Here is a 15,443-nt window from a genome sequence, read left to right as displayed (position 1 = left end):
AATAAAATATGATGTCACGTAAAAAACTGCCTCTGAACCCATTGACTACTTAATTTTACTAGCTACCTGAATTTTAATGTCGATGAGATTCCGTGAATTTATATTGTTCTTTATAAAATCAAAAGAGCGTTTACATGGTCATATAAAATGAACTGGCGGCAATCTGATACATTTTGAAAGGTCCCATTGTCAATATATAGTGAAGCTCTCGTGCTATAGCGCACACACATACATACAATTAATTAATGGACTTGTTACTGTTGATTTTGGGGCTCTACTACCTCTCCTGGGGGCTGCTTCGAGCCCTCCTCTACTTGGCAAATAGAGGTAAACCGAGCATGGTCGGGGTGCTGTCCCAGTCCAAGGCCACTCCCGGTGATTGGGAACCTCCTCGAGCTCAGGGCTCAACCCCAGAGGTCCCTAACCAAGCTTGCCAAGACCTACAGCCTGATCATATGCCTGAAGCTGGGCTGCATAACCACAGTGGTCGTCACTTCGGCCCCATTGACAGGAGAGATCCTCCAGACCTTTGACACATTATTTTCCAACCGCCTGGTCCCTGATACCATCACGGCTCTCCGTCGTGATGAGTTCGGGCAGTCTTGGATGTCAATCTCTCTGCTCTGGAAAAACCTCCGGCAGATCTGCAACGCGCACCTTTTCACGCACAAGATCCTTGAGTCGAACCAACACCTCCGCCGCCATCAAGTCCAGGTGGGTGCGCAAAAAACAGAGTTATATAAATCAAAGGTGGAATTGGAACAAGAAATCCTGGGCTGTTGTATGGTTTTCAAACTTTTCTCAGTATTTCATTAAGTTCTGTTTATTTTTCTCCACAATGACATTGAAATATTTCAGACAGGAACTCCTGGCTCACGTTCGGAAGTGCAGTGAGTCGGGAGCCTTGGTGAACCCTGGCGAGGTGATATTCACAGTTGTTCTCAACCTATTGGCGAGCACCATGTTCTCCATAGACCTGGCGGACCCTACCTCAGAGATAACCGCAAGTTCAAGGCTGCTGTCTGGCGGATCATGGTAGAGATGGGGACGTCGAACATAGCAGACTACTTCCCGGTGCTCAAGAAGATTGACCCAAGGCCACAGGGTGCAAAGAGGAGCATGACTGATGGCATCTCACATATGTTTGAGGTCTTTGATAGGGTTATCGATCGATAAGAGGATGCAGGACAGGAAAGTTCCCCGCGCTGTCAGGAAGAATGATTTCGGTGTATACCCTAGTATCCGGAAGCCCATTGTCCTCAACTAATCTAGTTCAAACTGGGTCGGCCCACTAAGAGGTAAAACTCTTCTACCGTAGTTTTTCCCATTCACAAACTCCATCCAAAAGTTTTTATTTGGAGTCCTTCCATGAAGCTGTTAATACTACATGGTTAGACCATGAAATTAATTTGATTGGTACATACGCATGCGTAAAACCGGATTGCACATGAAATTAATGAATCATGATTTAGTATAATTCTTGTAACTGTGTTGTGCATTTTGAAATTACCTTTCATCAAAAAAATAAAAAAAAAAGGTCTTTTGCGTTTCTCAATTATGATTGATGTGTAGGACCTGCTTGTTGCGGGCACTGAAGCCACAACAAGCATATTGGAATGGGCGATGTCCGAGATGCTTCATAGTCCGAAGATGCTGGTGAAAGCGCAGGCTGAGCTCGAACAGGTGATTGGCAGGGGCAACCCTGTCAATGAATCCGACATTGCCCAATTGCCATATTGACAGGCAATGGTGAAAGAGATCATCGACCTATCGGATGCATCTGGCAGTCCCTCTGGTAGCCTGCATGGCCAGAGCCAACGTGCAGGTCAGCGACTACACCATCTCGGAGGGTGCACAAATCCTGGTTAACAAGGACCAGACGACTTCATTCCGGAGAGGTTCTTGGGACTGGACATTGACGTCAAGGGATAGAACTTCCCTTCGAGCTCTTGCCGTTTGGTTGGAGGGCAGAGAATTTTCCCTGGCCTGCCTTTGCACATCTGGCCTCAAGAATGATCCACCTAATGCTCAGTTCACTCCTCAACGGCTTCCATTGGAAGCTTGAAGACGGCTCTTCTCCGGAAACCATGGATATGGGAGATAACTACGGGATAACCTTACAAAGGGCACAATCTCTCTGGGCTGTGCCTTTACCGGTCGAGAAGTAATCTCCAGAACGAGAAACTTATGTGCAGCATGAGACAGTAGGCCTCTCGCTTCACATGGCAGACTAGAACGAGATCCTCCGTGGGAGTATCGTATGCGGCTCATGCCATGTTCATAGGAAGGATTGTTAGTCCCAGACCATACATAATAATTGGCTATACGAGGAAGGTCTCGACTTAAAATCAAGAGGTCTTCAGTTCAATTCTTATCGGTAAAATTTATGTGTCATTTATTTTACCTTATTTCCTATCATTGCAAAAGGTAAATGGACCTCCCTAATAACGCAAAAAAAAAAAGAAGGATAAATAATATAAAAAAATGCCATCTTACCATAATAAAAGGCTTAAGCAGTTCCTAGGCCTTCTAGTTCTTAATAAGACTTAATGATGCTTTTCTTTTTTCGTTTTTTGCTCGGTTCTTAACTGATTCTATACAACCACCAGAATGCACTCATCTTCTATATTCAAATTTAATCTCATATTGAAATCAGTGAGCCTCATAATGTATAACTAGCTACCCGAGATCCAATGGCCCATATGAAGTACATAAACCAATTAGATAATCAGTTACGAGGTCTACAAACAAATCTTATTTTGAATCAGGTATACCATTGTATCATAAGACATAACATTTTATTTTTTTTGAAATAATAATTTGTCACAGATTTTTTTTTGATGATAAGGAAAGCACATGGCCCTAGTACAAGAAAATGAAATAAAGCTAAATAAAGCTAAATATAGAGACACATAAGTTCCACTAGTGAGGACCGAACCCATGATCTCTTAGTTCCGAACGACGCCTTGTGCCACTGAACTAAAACAGCTTCCTCGATTTGTCACAGATTTTATAAGATTTGTATTGATGTATTTAACAATGATTGACTTGTAATACACGCTAAGTGCTACTCTCTCCACGCACACCCCTTATATAAAGTCCCGTTAAATGACAGTAACACTCTCTAAACTTAAAGTCGGACAATAATACCCCTTCCTGAAGATGCTTGCACCACTGTAAGCTTAAAAAAGAAAAAAAAATTAAACTGAGTGACCCATTGTAAGGGGTTAACTATCTTTTGAAACTTCACAGGAGTTATCAATGTTCATTAGAAAATTCAACATTCGTGAAACAGCGGCTGTCATTGTCCTTGAGTTGAGTATATGTGAAATTTAACTTTAATTCTATTACATTTACTCTATTATACAGTACGTTATGATATTGGAAAAAATGTTGCTATAATCGATCACAATTTAGTAATATAATAAGCACATGGATGGGCTTCCAATCTTTGATTGGACTAGATTGAATTATTGTGCTTATCATCAGCATAATATTAAGTGGGTTGTGTTGTTCCCGCAAGCTCTTTGATCAATCGGCTTCATTGGAAAAACCGTAATGAGTCCATTTTTAGAAACTCGTATGTCATTTCAATAATTGGACAGATTTCTATGACTACGGGTGCGACGCCGTGAAGTCAATTGACCCTTTCCTTGCACTTACCACCTCCACAACCTCCTCAGGTTTATCTTATCCTCTTAAAACTATGTCAGGTAAGCAACTTTTCAACCGATCGCGGACATTTTCTAGCTGGCCTGGATGAGAATTGCGAACTTCCCAGGAAAATCCTCAAGTCATTCGGTACTCATGGCAGAACGAGGCAATGGCTAATGAGTTTTTTGCCCTTGAGGATGACATTACATGGACAGTTGAAGCACTGCCCGCTGGGAGAAAGCATGTCATACGCAAATGGGTCGGTCTATAAGAACAAACAGAGAGTGGATGGAAGTATATACCCAGTGCTGCAAAGGCCCAATTAATTAGTTTCTGAAGGGGCCAGCGGAAGGACTCAAAAAATTTCCTAGGCCTTTTTCGCTGAATAAAAATTTTCCTAGTCCTTTCCATCTAATTAAGATGCCTGCTCTATTAATAAGAAATACTAAAGTAAATTTCTTTTTTATAAATGATGATGCTATAATGGACAAAAGATATATATATATATATATTTATTTATTTATTTACACAACTTTTCAACCAACCTCAAAAGACAAAACTGAAGAATCCATCACGCTATTTCAGTAAGCCTAAACTGAGTTGTAAGTTTGCAAGTAGGCTACTAATCTTAGGAAAAAAAAAGAATACTTGTAATCGAACCAAAATTAAAATTTGTGCAACATGAATGCTTGATTCATTTTTCTTGCTTCTAAAAATTCCTAGCATTCCATTCCTTCCAAATCAAATATCAAATATATATATATATATATAGCAAGTCCGACATAAATTCCGCAGAATTATCTCTAAATTCCTGCTTTTCCAAGTTGCTGCATGTTGGAATTCATATGCCCAATCCTCAGCTTGCCTTGGAATTGGCGACAAAGATAGTACTTGTGGGTATATACATCTTTGACAAACAAACAGGTGAAATGTAGGCGTTCCCGAGTTTCCTTTCTTGGTTACAAAGCTCACACACACACACACACACGTCTTTTAAACACCCCCATTTTCTTAGTCTTGAATTGGTCGCAACTCTATAATTGATGACCAGCCATGAAATGAAAGCAACACGAGGAGTATGACATGAAAACCAAAAAAGTTTAATTACGACAAGCAACCTTTTGTTTTCTTGGTCTAAAATCTCCCCGTACTTTTTGCAACGACGTTAGGGTCTTTAGAAAATCTATAATATTAAATAAACGAGGATCCTCCTATATGTGGAGTTAGTTTTTCTTGACTTCTTCATGCACCTTAGTCCCGATTTGCACGTCGCAGGTTTTCTTTCCAAGTAATACACACAAACTCAAAGTAACAAGTTTTGTTTTAATTTTCTAACTTTTATCAAAATTATTGAATAAGAAAAATATCACCATATAACACGGATTTGACGCTATTTTCACCACCTAGCACATTTTTAAATCTTGAAATGCCATAACATAAATACGATTTTTATATCAAATCTAGCACACCGTATAAGGACTGTTAGAAAAAAACAGATGGCAAGCTGAGTTGACCTTCGCGATGGGCCCACTTTAAACAGCTACACGCGACACGTGGACAAAATAATAATAAAATTAAAAATTAAAACAATAAGAAGAAATCAGCGGGAGAAGGGAGGAAGGCAGTAGGGTTCCCCGCCGATCACCGGCTGCCACCTCCCCCCCCAAAAAAACTCCCCCCAAATCAGCCAACGTTGCCAGAGACCTCTCGGGCCTCGAGTGACCTCGATTGAGGTGGTTCGGTCAAAGGAGGGGCAGATCGGGGAAGGAGGCTCCTCTCCGCCGACCACCCCACCTCACTCAGGGTCGTTGGAGGCCCGAGAGGTCTCCGGTGACCTTCCTCGAGGGGGTGGCCCATCAGAGGGGAACCCTTCCTTGGATCTGCACTCCTCTCTATCTATTTATTTTTTTTTTAGTATTTTTTGTTCACGTGTCGTGTCCACATGCGCAACGTGGACACACCGTGAAGGACAATTCAACTTTCCTTCTATTTTTGTAACGGTCTCTAAAAGTTGTGCTAGATTTGACATAAAAAAATGTATTTGCACTATAGCATGCCAAGTTTTTAAAACGTGATAGGTGGTGATAATAGCATCAAATTCATATTATATGGTGTTATTTTTCCAATTAAATATACAGGGATAGTGCAAAATATTTATTATGCTCTAATTGATATTTTTTTAGCCAATGTGATAGTTAAATATTATTCTTTTATGCTATTCCGCACGTAATGCAGGTATATCATGCAGTTTTGATTAATTTCTCACATATTTGACATCTTGAAAGTATTTGGAAGGTATTTTTTGTAAATTTAGACCATAAGGGAGGTTTTTGCTTTATTATTTATTATGGTATAGATACGAGATATGTTATAATATTATATGTATGCGGATAAACTAGCTAGCAAAAGCAGTGATTGCACCAAACACTAATTCTCATTTAATTTATTTTCCCCGATCACTTACCAAAATTAATTAGCTATTCAACCATGTAGCATGTAGAAGACATCCGCCATATCAAGATATGCATGACACGTGCATACACAAGTGCGCAGATATGATCGATTTAATAAAAAAACTAGGGAATGATGTCCCGCGCTTTGATGCGGAGTCAAAAAAATTATATCGATAAATTTGCTATAAGATTATGAAAATATTATTACCTTTATGTTCTTTTTTTAATCAAAATATTTAATATTTTCTCATTTGATTGTGAGGATATCAAATAATAAAGGGTCAATTGCATTGGTGGTCCAAAAAGTTTTATAAATGTTTCAATATGGTATAAAAAGTTTTTTTTGCTACTTGATGGTACAAAATGTTTCAAAGTTGTTTCAGTATAGTACAAACCGTCATCTCGCCATTAACACCGTCAAACTGTCCTTTACAAAACTGTAAAATTTCACCATCATGTAACTTACGTAAAACATTTTATACTATTAAGTTACAACTTCAAAACATTTTGCATCATCATGTAATATCCCACAAAAATCGGTTTTGCACAATCAGCGTTGACTTGACGGCGTCAATGGCGAGATGACGGTTTGTACTATACTGAAACAACTTTAAAACATTTTGTACCATCAGTAGCAAAAAAAACTTTTTGTACCATATTGAAACATTTGTAAAACTTTTTGAACCACCGGTGCAATTTATCCAATAATAAAAATGATTTTATTATCGATCTTCTAATAATATAAATTGAAGCATTAAACTAAATCACATTTATATTTCAAAATATAGTTGAACGGAACCAAAAACCATATATGTAAAGTTGAAGTATTGAACCAATCAGACTTAAATAGTGGATAAGTTTAGAAAAACTTAAAATGATGTGCATGCATTGCATTTTAAAACCATGTTAAATTCTCCAACTTAATGTTTTTATTATATTGTAGTAGGTTGACTTTTTAATTACATTTTTCTTTCGCGATTAATTCACAATTGTCTGTGAATTTAAACGATATTGTATTTTCTAATATGATATTATAAATTTATGTATAGATTATGGGAAAAAAATAATTGATTTAATCCAAAAATTTAATCTTCCATTATTATTGAATAATTTTGATCTTCATATTATAACCTTTATTAATAAAGTGACCTTTTCATGTATCCTTAGAATTTCTGTGTACATTTTCATATAACATGTCCTTTTTGAAAACATGATACTTTTAGAGAGGTAGTAATTTTGTGTCATTTTGAAAATAAATACATGCAAGTATCAGATATTTGCTTCAACTTTACAGGATAATATATATTTTAGTTAATTGTGTAAATAATTAAAATATTAGCTAAAACATGGAATATTGAAATTCTTGTGGAGAATATTTTAACAATCAAAAGGAAAGACACAGAGAAAGGGGATGTGTAGCGACACACTTTCTTATTTGGAATCAAGAAGTTATAAATTTGATTTACACAAATGACACTTTTAATTTCTTTTTATTTAACTTTTATTTCTCAGTATTAATGCTGCGTTTGGTTTCAAAGTATAATTTTAAAATCAGATTTTGATTTTGAAAAAGAGTGGTATAAATGGGGTTCACCTTTTGATTTTGTATGAGTTATTTTGTTTTGTTGTTGAAAAAGAGTGGTATAAATGGGATCCACTCTTTGACTTTGTATGAATTATTTTGTTTTGTTGTGGGTAGAATTATGTTAGAATTGTTATTTTAAAATCACACTCACAATCCAAACAAGCCTTTAAAGTCTACGGTAATTAAGAGAAAGAAGGGGAAAAAAATTAGGAAATCATGAGGGACTAAGGAGGTAGGCCGCCCTAGCTGCCGACTAATTAATTTTATCCCGGAAAAATGTGAAGAACGTGGAGCTTTTATTGTAATTATAAGACGTGACGCTAACGCCTACAAACGAAGGACAAACCAAGTCTAATTTTCCAACAATACACTAGCCCAATAATACACATTCTCACCTGATAATTAACTATTCGTATCATTTATTAATTATTGAAATTTTTATTTTATTATATTAAATTTATAAATTTTTCTTGAAAAAAGAAGTACAACGTCAAAAGTCTTCGGGAAACTAATGCAAAAAACCACGGCGTCGGTGTGAACCGAAGTGCTAATTTTGTGATGTTGAGAAAAATCAATCACGACATCACAAGTCAAATTTATTTTATCAATCTTATTCTAATATCCAATTCCCACCCGTGTTATAGTCGTGGCCAATTATATAATAATGACGATCAATTCATACTTAGAGAGTGGGTTATCGTGACGGTTCAAGCGATTCGATGTTTATTCCCTTTAAGTAAAATTTCGGGTTCGAGTCTTGTCAATTAAAAAAAATTTACATTGGGAGAAATTTACCCATCAAAGGGTCGACCCATCTCGACTGAATTAATTGAGATTCAATTAAAATTTCAGATATCAGGGTGTAAAAAAAAAAAGAGTGGGTTATCATATATTCTATTGGCCGATCGATTCATGAATTTTGCTACTGAGGGAAAAAGGAAATCTAAATAACGATCTTTCTACAATATAATATGCAGATAGTTGTGACGACGTCAAAATTTCACATGATATTATGTGATGGACCTCTAACCTTTTCCATTCCACAACTTTTAAAATAGACGGTTGTTAGAATTTCAAATTTTACAAGTTAAATATAGGAAATCCGAATAATCTTTTATGAGATGTAAAGAACATTCATCGGTTAGGGATACGTTCACTATGAATGATCGATGCATCAATTTTCCATATGGCACCAATTAATCCACAATTTCGGTAAGCCCGGGCCATATGCTTTGGCCCCAACTCCATGAATATGTTGCACCCGATGTTGCATTCGCTCTTAACTCCTTCGATTGGAAGCTTGAATATGGGGCTTCCCGGAGACCATAGAAACATCATGAACGTAGCATGTGATGTCCCCAATCAGCAAAAGTCGTACACCTGGCTTGTGCCATTGTTTTTCGGGACAGGCTAGGCCCGCCATAAAATAGTAATCTGCTGCCCTTAGAGAAGGCTCAGGACATAGGTCTCACAAGCTCAATTTGTGCAATCTAATGAACCGATTTGGCCTCGCTGTTCTACCCAAAGAATATGACCCGTCTTCATCATTTAATAAGGAACAGATTAGATTGGTGCTCGTCCATATTACCATATGAACTAGGTTAAATGCCCGTGCGTTTTCACGGATTTTAGTTTCTTTTTTCCTTTATTGAAAATTGTAACTCACAATATATTCTAATTCGTTAAAATTAAATAGATTACTATTAACTAATTAATTTCATTTGACTGAGAAAAAAATGTGTTGTTTATTTATTAATGCATGTGTCATAATTGTTATATGCAAACTTACATTATATATAGGACCGAAAATATTCTAATTCATTATAATTAAATTACTATGAACTAATTATTTTCATTTGACTGAGAGCAAAATGTATTTGTTTATTTATTAATGAATGTGTCATAATAGTTATATGCAAACTTACATGATACTAGTTGTCTATAATGTGCGTTGCACGGGTTCATTTTCAAATATTCCTATATCATTTATTATTTTAGTTATTTACATTTTGAAGCAGAAATTTTCTGATTAAAAATAACAAAAGTTTTTTATTATTAATTATAATTTCAATTTTTAACATTATTTTGTTAAAAATTAGAGTAATTCAAAATTTCTTGCCACATAACAAGTTAATTATTATAATAATATTTTGAAACTATTTATTTCAATTGACATGCATCATCATATTTTTCTTAATTATCAATATAGATTGACATATATTAATTAGAGTAAAGCTTCATTTCGCTCATTTTTTAAACAATATTTATGTGATTCTAATTTTTAAAATTTTATCTTTTATAGTATTTATGAGCTTAAACCATTTATATATTATTTTATAACAATTATTCTGAATTTTGAAAAATATATTGACTTATTAATAAAATAAAATATTGAAATAATTAATTTCAAGTTTTATATGATAATTAAATAATAAAATTAGACAATTTTTGGATGATACAATATATATTTTGCAACAAGCATTTGCAATCAATAAGCATTATACCATATATTTATTTAATTTAATAGTAAGTATATTAGTGAGATTTCTTTGTAGATGACACCCTTATGATAATTTCATATATTGTATTTCATTTTCTATTTTTCAAATGTGCAAAGTCTATGACATCCTTGTTTAATTTTTGTATATTATCATAATAAGTTCATAAATAATATAGCTATTGTAATCTTATAGTATCAACAAGATTAACATCCAATTAAATAACTAAAATTCACATGGTTAAATTAACTGCCTTACACTTTTTAAAATTTTGTTCTAGAATAAGAGATCATTTATTAATATACTAGTCAATTTTAATTCGACGACTATAAGTTCATAGAATTAGTAAATTGTTTTCTTTGATAGTTTTTATATGAAAAGCTAGTTTTAAAGTGTTTTGTCTTTGTATTATACGTGGTTTCATCTTTTCATACATTTATTTCATTTATATAATAACTATATATATTTTACAATAATTAGCTTATAGAGAATCATAAAAAATATCAAAAAAAAAAGTTTAAAGTTTCACAATAATTTTCTTAATAAGCTTCGATGAAGTTGGACTAATTAACTTATTCAATATTTTTTTAAAAAAAATTCTCTAACAAATTTGATTCATACATTTTTATACTCAATTTCATATGTTTTAATTTTTTTACACATGCCAATAGTTTATGGTCAAGTCCTAGATCTGATCAATTAGGCATGTCAACATAAAAATTGAAATTTAAAATCCAAAAACATACTAATTTCCAGATGGATAAAAAATTGAACGAAAAATTCTAAGCATGACAGGATGAAACTCTTTTATCATACTAACAATATACTCATCTGATGTTACATCGTGTGTTATGCTAATTACATACATGGCATTATTTTTGTTCAGAATTTTGATGTGATATATTCATAAAAGTAGGAAATTAAAGAATTTTACAAAAAAAATGTATCTAGCAATCTGGATATGCTGAGATTACTAGATGTACATTAGTGACCAAAAGAATTGAAAATTTTACCTTTACGTCTGATCAAAATATTGTATAAATATTCTAAAAAAGATCTAAATAAAATCTCCACAAGTCTGGTGAGGAATTTTCTCTAATCAAAATATTTTGAAATACAAAAACCAAGTATATTACTTCAAAAACCAATCAAAATCTATAATCGAGAAAAACAACTATGTTAGTTTAAGTATACAAAAATTAAATAATTTATACAATTTGGTACTACATAAACTGAGAAAATAATGATCGATCCTACAAATTTGTATTTATAAATTTAAAAAAAATAATAATTTTGATTTTTAATCAAAAGTTCAAAAATCCATGAAAATTTCATTTCGCGACCGAGCGCTCTAAGGCCAGCTGGCCAGACCATCCGCAGTTCTGCTTTATATTATACTAGTCTTAAAGTTTGAATGTTGCATGGGATAAAACAAGATCATTTTATTTGTCAATAATTTTATTTCATAAAATATGTGATATAAATTGTTTAAATTAGTAATTCAAAATAAATGACATAATTTCATGAATACGGTAACAAAAAAGTTAGTACTTCAGTACATAAGTTACAAAAAAGGGAAAAAAATTGAAAAACTAATGTTTACAAAATAAAAGAACTCACATCCACTTTGGTTAAAAAGAAAAAACTCATGTCCACCGATTTGAGAAGGAATTACGCATAAACATTGAGAAAGAGAAATTCCAACTACGGCATAATGAATTTTTGTCTTCAACATTATCAAGATTTCTATGGTCTTCTTCGTTAACTACTATATTTAATTTTGAGAACTTCAAAATTCTACAAAAGTTTATGTGCTGGAAAAAAAAAGAGCAAAAAGTTAAGGAACTCACCTTCACGGCTAATAGTAGGCGCACTAAAATGAATTAGCATGCGCACGAAAAATTGAAGAGTTCTTGTATAGTGGTAGCAATTTTTAGAGCCAGATCGTTTACAGCTTATGTGTGATACATTTGTTATTTATGCGCAAAAAAAAAAAAAGCTAAGGAACTCACCTTCACGACTAATAGTAGGCGCGCTCAAATGAACTCGCATGCATACGAAAAATTGAAGAACTCACGTATAGTGGTAGCAATTTTCAAAGCCAAATCATTTATGGTTTATGTTTGATACATCTGTTATTTATAATGTATTATACAGATTACAATATAGATAGCACATCATAATTATACCAATAAAAAGAGATCTGATTTGCTTTTAGAAAAGCAAATAAAACACATCATATCCATGAAAAAATTTTCTAATTTGTTTTCTGTAAAGCAAATATGATTTTAAATTATTGGTTTTATCGAGATCTTTTCATAAAATATATTTAATTTATAAAATTAAAATTCAAGAAAATAATGAACGGTCCCATTAAATTTATATCTACATCTATATCTTTTTAAAAAATTAAAAATCTATTTTCTAAAAAACCTCAAAAGCTGTGAAAATAATAACTAGTCCCACAAATATATATTTATATAATTTTTAAAATATTTAAAAATTAAGAAAAATCATTTTTTACAAAAAGCTCAGAAAACCAAGAAAATAAAGATCGTTCCCATAAATTTATATTTATATATATTATAAATTTTTCAAATTTAAAACTAAATTTTTTTAAAGAAAGCTCAAAAAAATACAAAAAATAATGACTAGCACCACAACTCTATATCTATGTATTTTTAAATTTTTTAAAAAAATTATTTTAAAAAACTCAAAAATCGAGAAAATTACATGCAGCAACCGAGTACTTTGAGGTCATTTGGCATGCCCACCAATGCTCTACTTTATATTAGAGATATATATATATATAGACATATAGATGTTTATATGGTAAAATCAATTGGCGGCGATCTCTGATACATTTCGAAGGTCTCATTGTCTATATATAGTGAAGCTCTCGCGCTATAGCGCGCACAGACACACAAAAAATGGACCTCTTGCTCTTGATTTTGGGCCTCTTTCTCTCGTGGGGGCTGCTTCGAGCCCTCCTCTACTTGGCAAATAGAGGTAAACCGAGCATGGTCGGGGTATTGCCTCCCGGTCCAAGGCCATTCCCGGTGATCGGGAACCTCCTCGAGCTCGGGGATCAACCCCACCAGTCACTAACCAAACTTGCCAAGACCTACGGCCCGATCATGCGCCTGAAGCTGGGCAGCATGACCACTATGGTCATCACCTCGCCCCCACTGGCACGAGAGATCATCCAGACCCATGACATATTATTTTCTAACCGTCTCATCCCTGATACCATCACGGCTCACCGTCGAGATGAGTTCGGGCTGTCTTGGATGCCAATGTCTCCCCTCTGGAAAGATCAACGCCGGATCTGCAACATGCACCTTTTCGGGAACAAGATCCTTGACTCGAACCAAGACCTCCGCCGCCGTCAAGTCCAGGTGGGGGGGGGGGGGGGGGTGTGGGGGGAAAGAAAAAGAGTTATTTAAATCAAACTTGAAATTGAAACGAGAAATTCCGGGCTGTTGTATGGTCTGCAAACTTTCCTTAGTATTTCACCAAGTTCTGTCTGTCTTGCTCCTTAATGACATTGCAATATTTCTGACAGGGACTCCTGGCTCACGTTCGGAAGTGCAGCGAGTCAGGAGCCTTGGTGAACCTTGGCGAGGTGATATTCACAGCTTCGCTCAACCTGTTGGCAAACGCAATGCTCTCCATAGACCTGGCAGACCCTACCTCAGAGACAGCCAAGAAGTTCAAGGCGGTTGTGTGGCAGATCATGGTAGCGGAGGGAACGCCAAACATGGCAGACTACTTCCCGATGCTCAAGAAGATTGACCCACAGGGTGCGAAGAGGAGCAATACTGATTGCATCACGCATATGTTTGATGTCTTCGACCGGGTCATCGATAAGAGGCTTCAGGACAGGAAAGTCCCCGGCGCTGTCAGGAAGAATGATTTGTTGGACGTTCTTCTTGACCTTAGTGAAGATGACAGCAAGGATACGAGTATCTTTCATATTAAGCACCTATTCCTGGTGAGTATAATTCAAATTTCTGCATTTCTTTTTCCAAAATTTTTTATTTGGAGTCCTTCCACGAAGTTGTTATACTGACATGGTTAGACCATGAAATTTGATTTAATTAATATCATTCCAGTAACTGTATCGTGCAGTTTGAAATTACCATTCATCAAAAGAAAAAAAAACTGACAAAATTATGATTGATGTGCAGGACCTTCTTGTTGCAGGGACTGAAGCCACGGCAAGCACAATGGAATGGGCGATGGCCGAGCTGCTTCACTGTCCAGAGAAGCTAGTGAAAGTGCAGGCTGAGCTCGAACTGGTGATTGGCAGGGACAACCCTATCAAGGAATCCGACGTTGCCCGATTGCCATATTTACAGGCAATGGTGAAAGAGACCTACAGGATGCACCCGCCACTCCCACTGGTACCCCGCATGGCCGGAGCCAACGTGCAGGTCAGCGGCTACACAATCCCGGAGGGTGCACAAATCCTGGTTAACGTATGGGCCATAGGGAAAGATCCAACCTTGTGGAAGAACCCAGACAAGTTTATTCCGGAGAGGTTCTTGGGACTGGACATTGATGTCAAGGGACAGAACTTCGAGCTCTTGCCATTTGGTGGAGGGCGGAGAATTTGCCCTGCCCTGCCTTTGGCCTCAAGAATGATCCACCTGATGCTCGGTTCACTTCTCAACAGCTTCGATTGGAAGCTTGAAGACGGGATTTCTCCGGACACCATGGATATGGGAGAAAATTACGGGTTAACCTTACGAAGGGCACAATCTCTCCTGGCTGTGCCTTTACCGATCAAGAAGCAATAGACCATAGTAGGCCTCTCGCTTCACATGGCAGACGAGAACGAGATCCTTTGTAAGAGAGTCGTATGCGGCTCATGCCATATGTTCATTGTGGTTGTAGGGATTGTTAATTGGTCCCAGATCATACATAATAATTTGCCATTTTTGCCATAACAAAAAAGGCCAGCTTAAGTAGTTCTTATGTACTCAAATTTCACAGTTCAATAAATCGATTCGGATCTCGTTCTTCCACCAAAACATCAGACCTAGTCGATGCTCTATCATTATACATCCCCTCATGTATCCTTATTCAGATTTAATTAGTCTCACGTTGAAATCGGTGAGGCCCATATATATAATATAACTAGTTAGCCGAGGTTCAATGAACCCCATATGAAGTAAATAATCCAATATTAGGTATTCTCCGAAAAAAATAGTCGAACAGTTATAAATTTCATACCTCCTTTATATGTTT

At 35.5% G+C, this 15,443-nt stretch overlaps 2 protein-coding genes across 2 annotated transcripts; both read left to right on the top strand.

The window, feature by feature from the left end:
- The first annotated feature begins 245 nt into the window (after positions 1-245).
- Positions 246-1,039, top strand: LOC116206915 (geraniol 8-hydroxylase-like). The gene is made up of 3 exons (XM_031539753.1): positions 246-375; positions 485-714; positions 863-1,039. Exons 1-3 carry the CDS (start codon positions 246-248, stop codon positions 1,037-1,039), a joined length of 537 nt encoding a protein of 178 aa, XP_031395613.1.
- A 12,002-nt stretch (positions 1,040-13,041) lies between these two features.
- LOC116192714 (geraniol 8-hydroxylase-like) lies at positions 13,042-15,226 on the top strand. Its single transcript, XM_031521334.1, has 3 exons — positions 13,042-13,588; positions 13,756-14,184; positions 14,381-15,226. Exons 1-3 carry the CDS (start codon positions 13,121-13,123, stop codon positions 14,990-14,992), a joined length of 1,509 nt encoding a protein of 502 aa, XP_031377194.1. The 5' UTR covers positions 13,042-13,120; the 3' UTR covers positions 14,993-15,226.
- The last annotated feature ends 217 nt before the right edge of the window (positions 15,227-15,443 follow it).

This window comes from Punica granatum, chromosome 1 (assembly GCF_007655135.1).
Source record: "Punica granatum isolate Tunisia-2019 chromosome 1, ASM765513v2, whole genome shotgun sequence".
In the NCBI taxonomy this organism is placed as follows: Eukaryota; Viridiplantae; Streptophyta; class Magnoliopsida; order Myrtales; family Lythraceae; genus Punica; species Punica granatum.
Note: the sequence above shows the minus strand (reverse complement) of the source record. Positions and strands in the feature narration are given on the sequence as shown.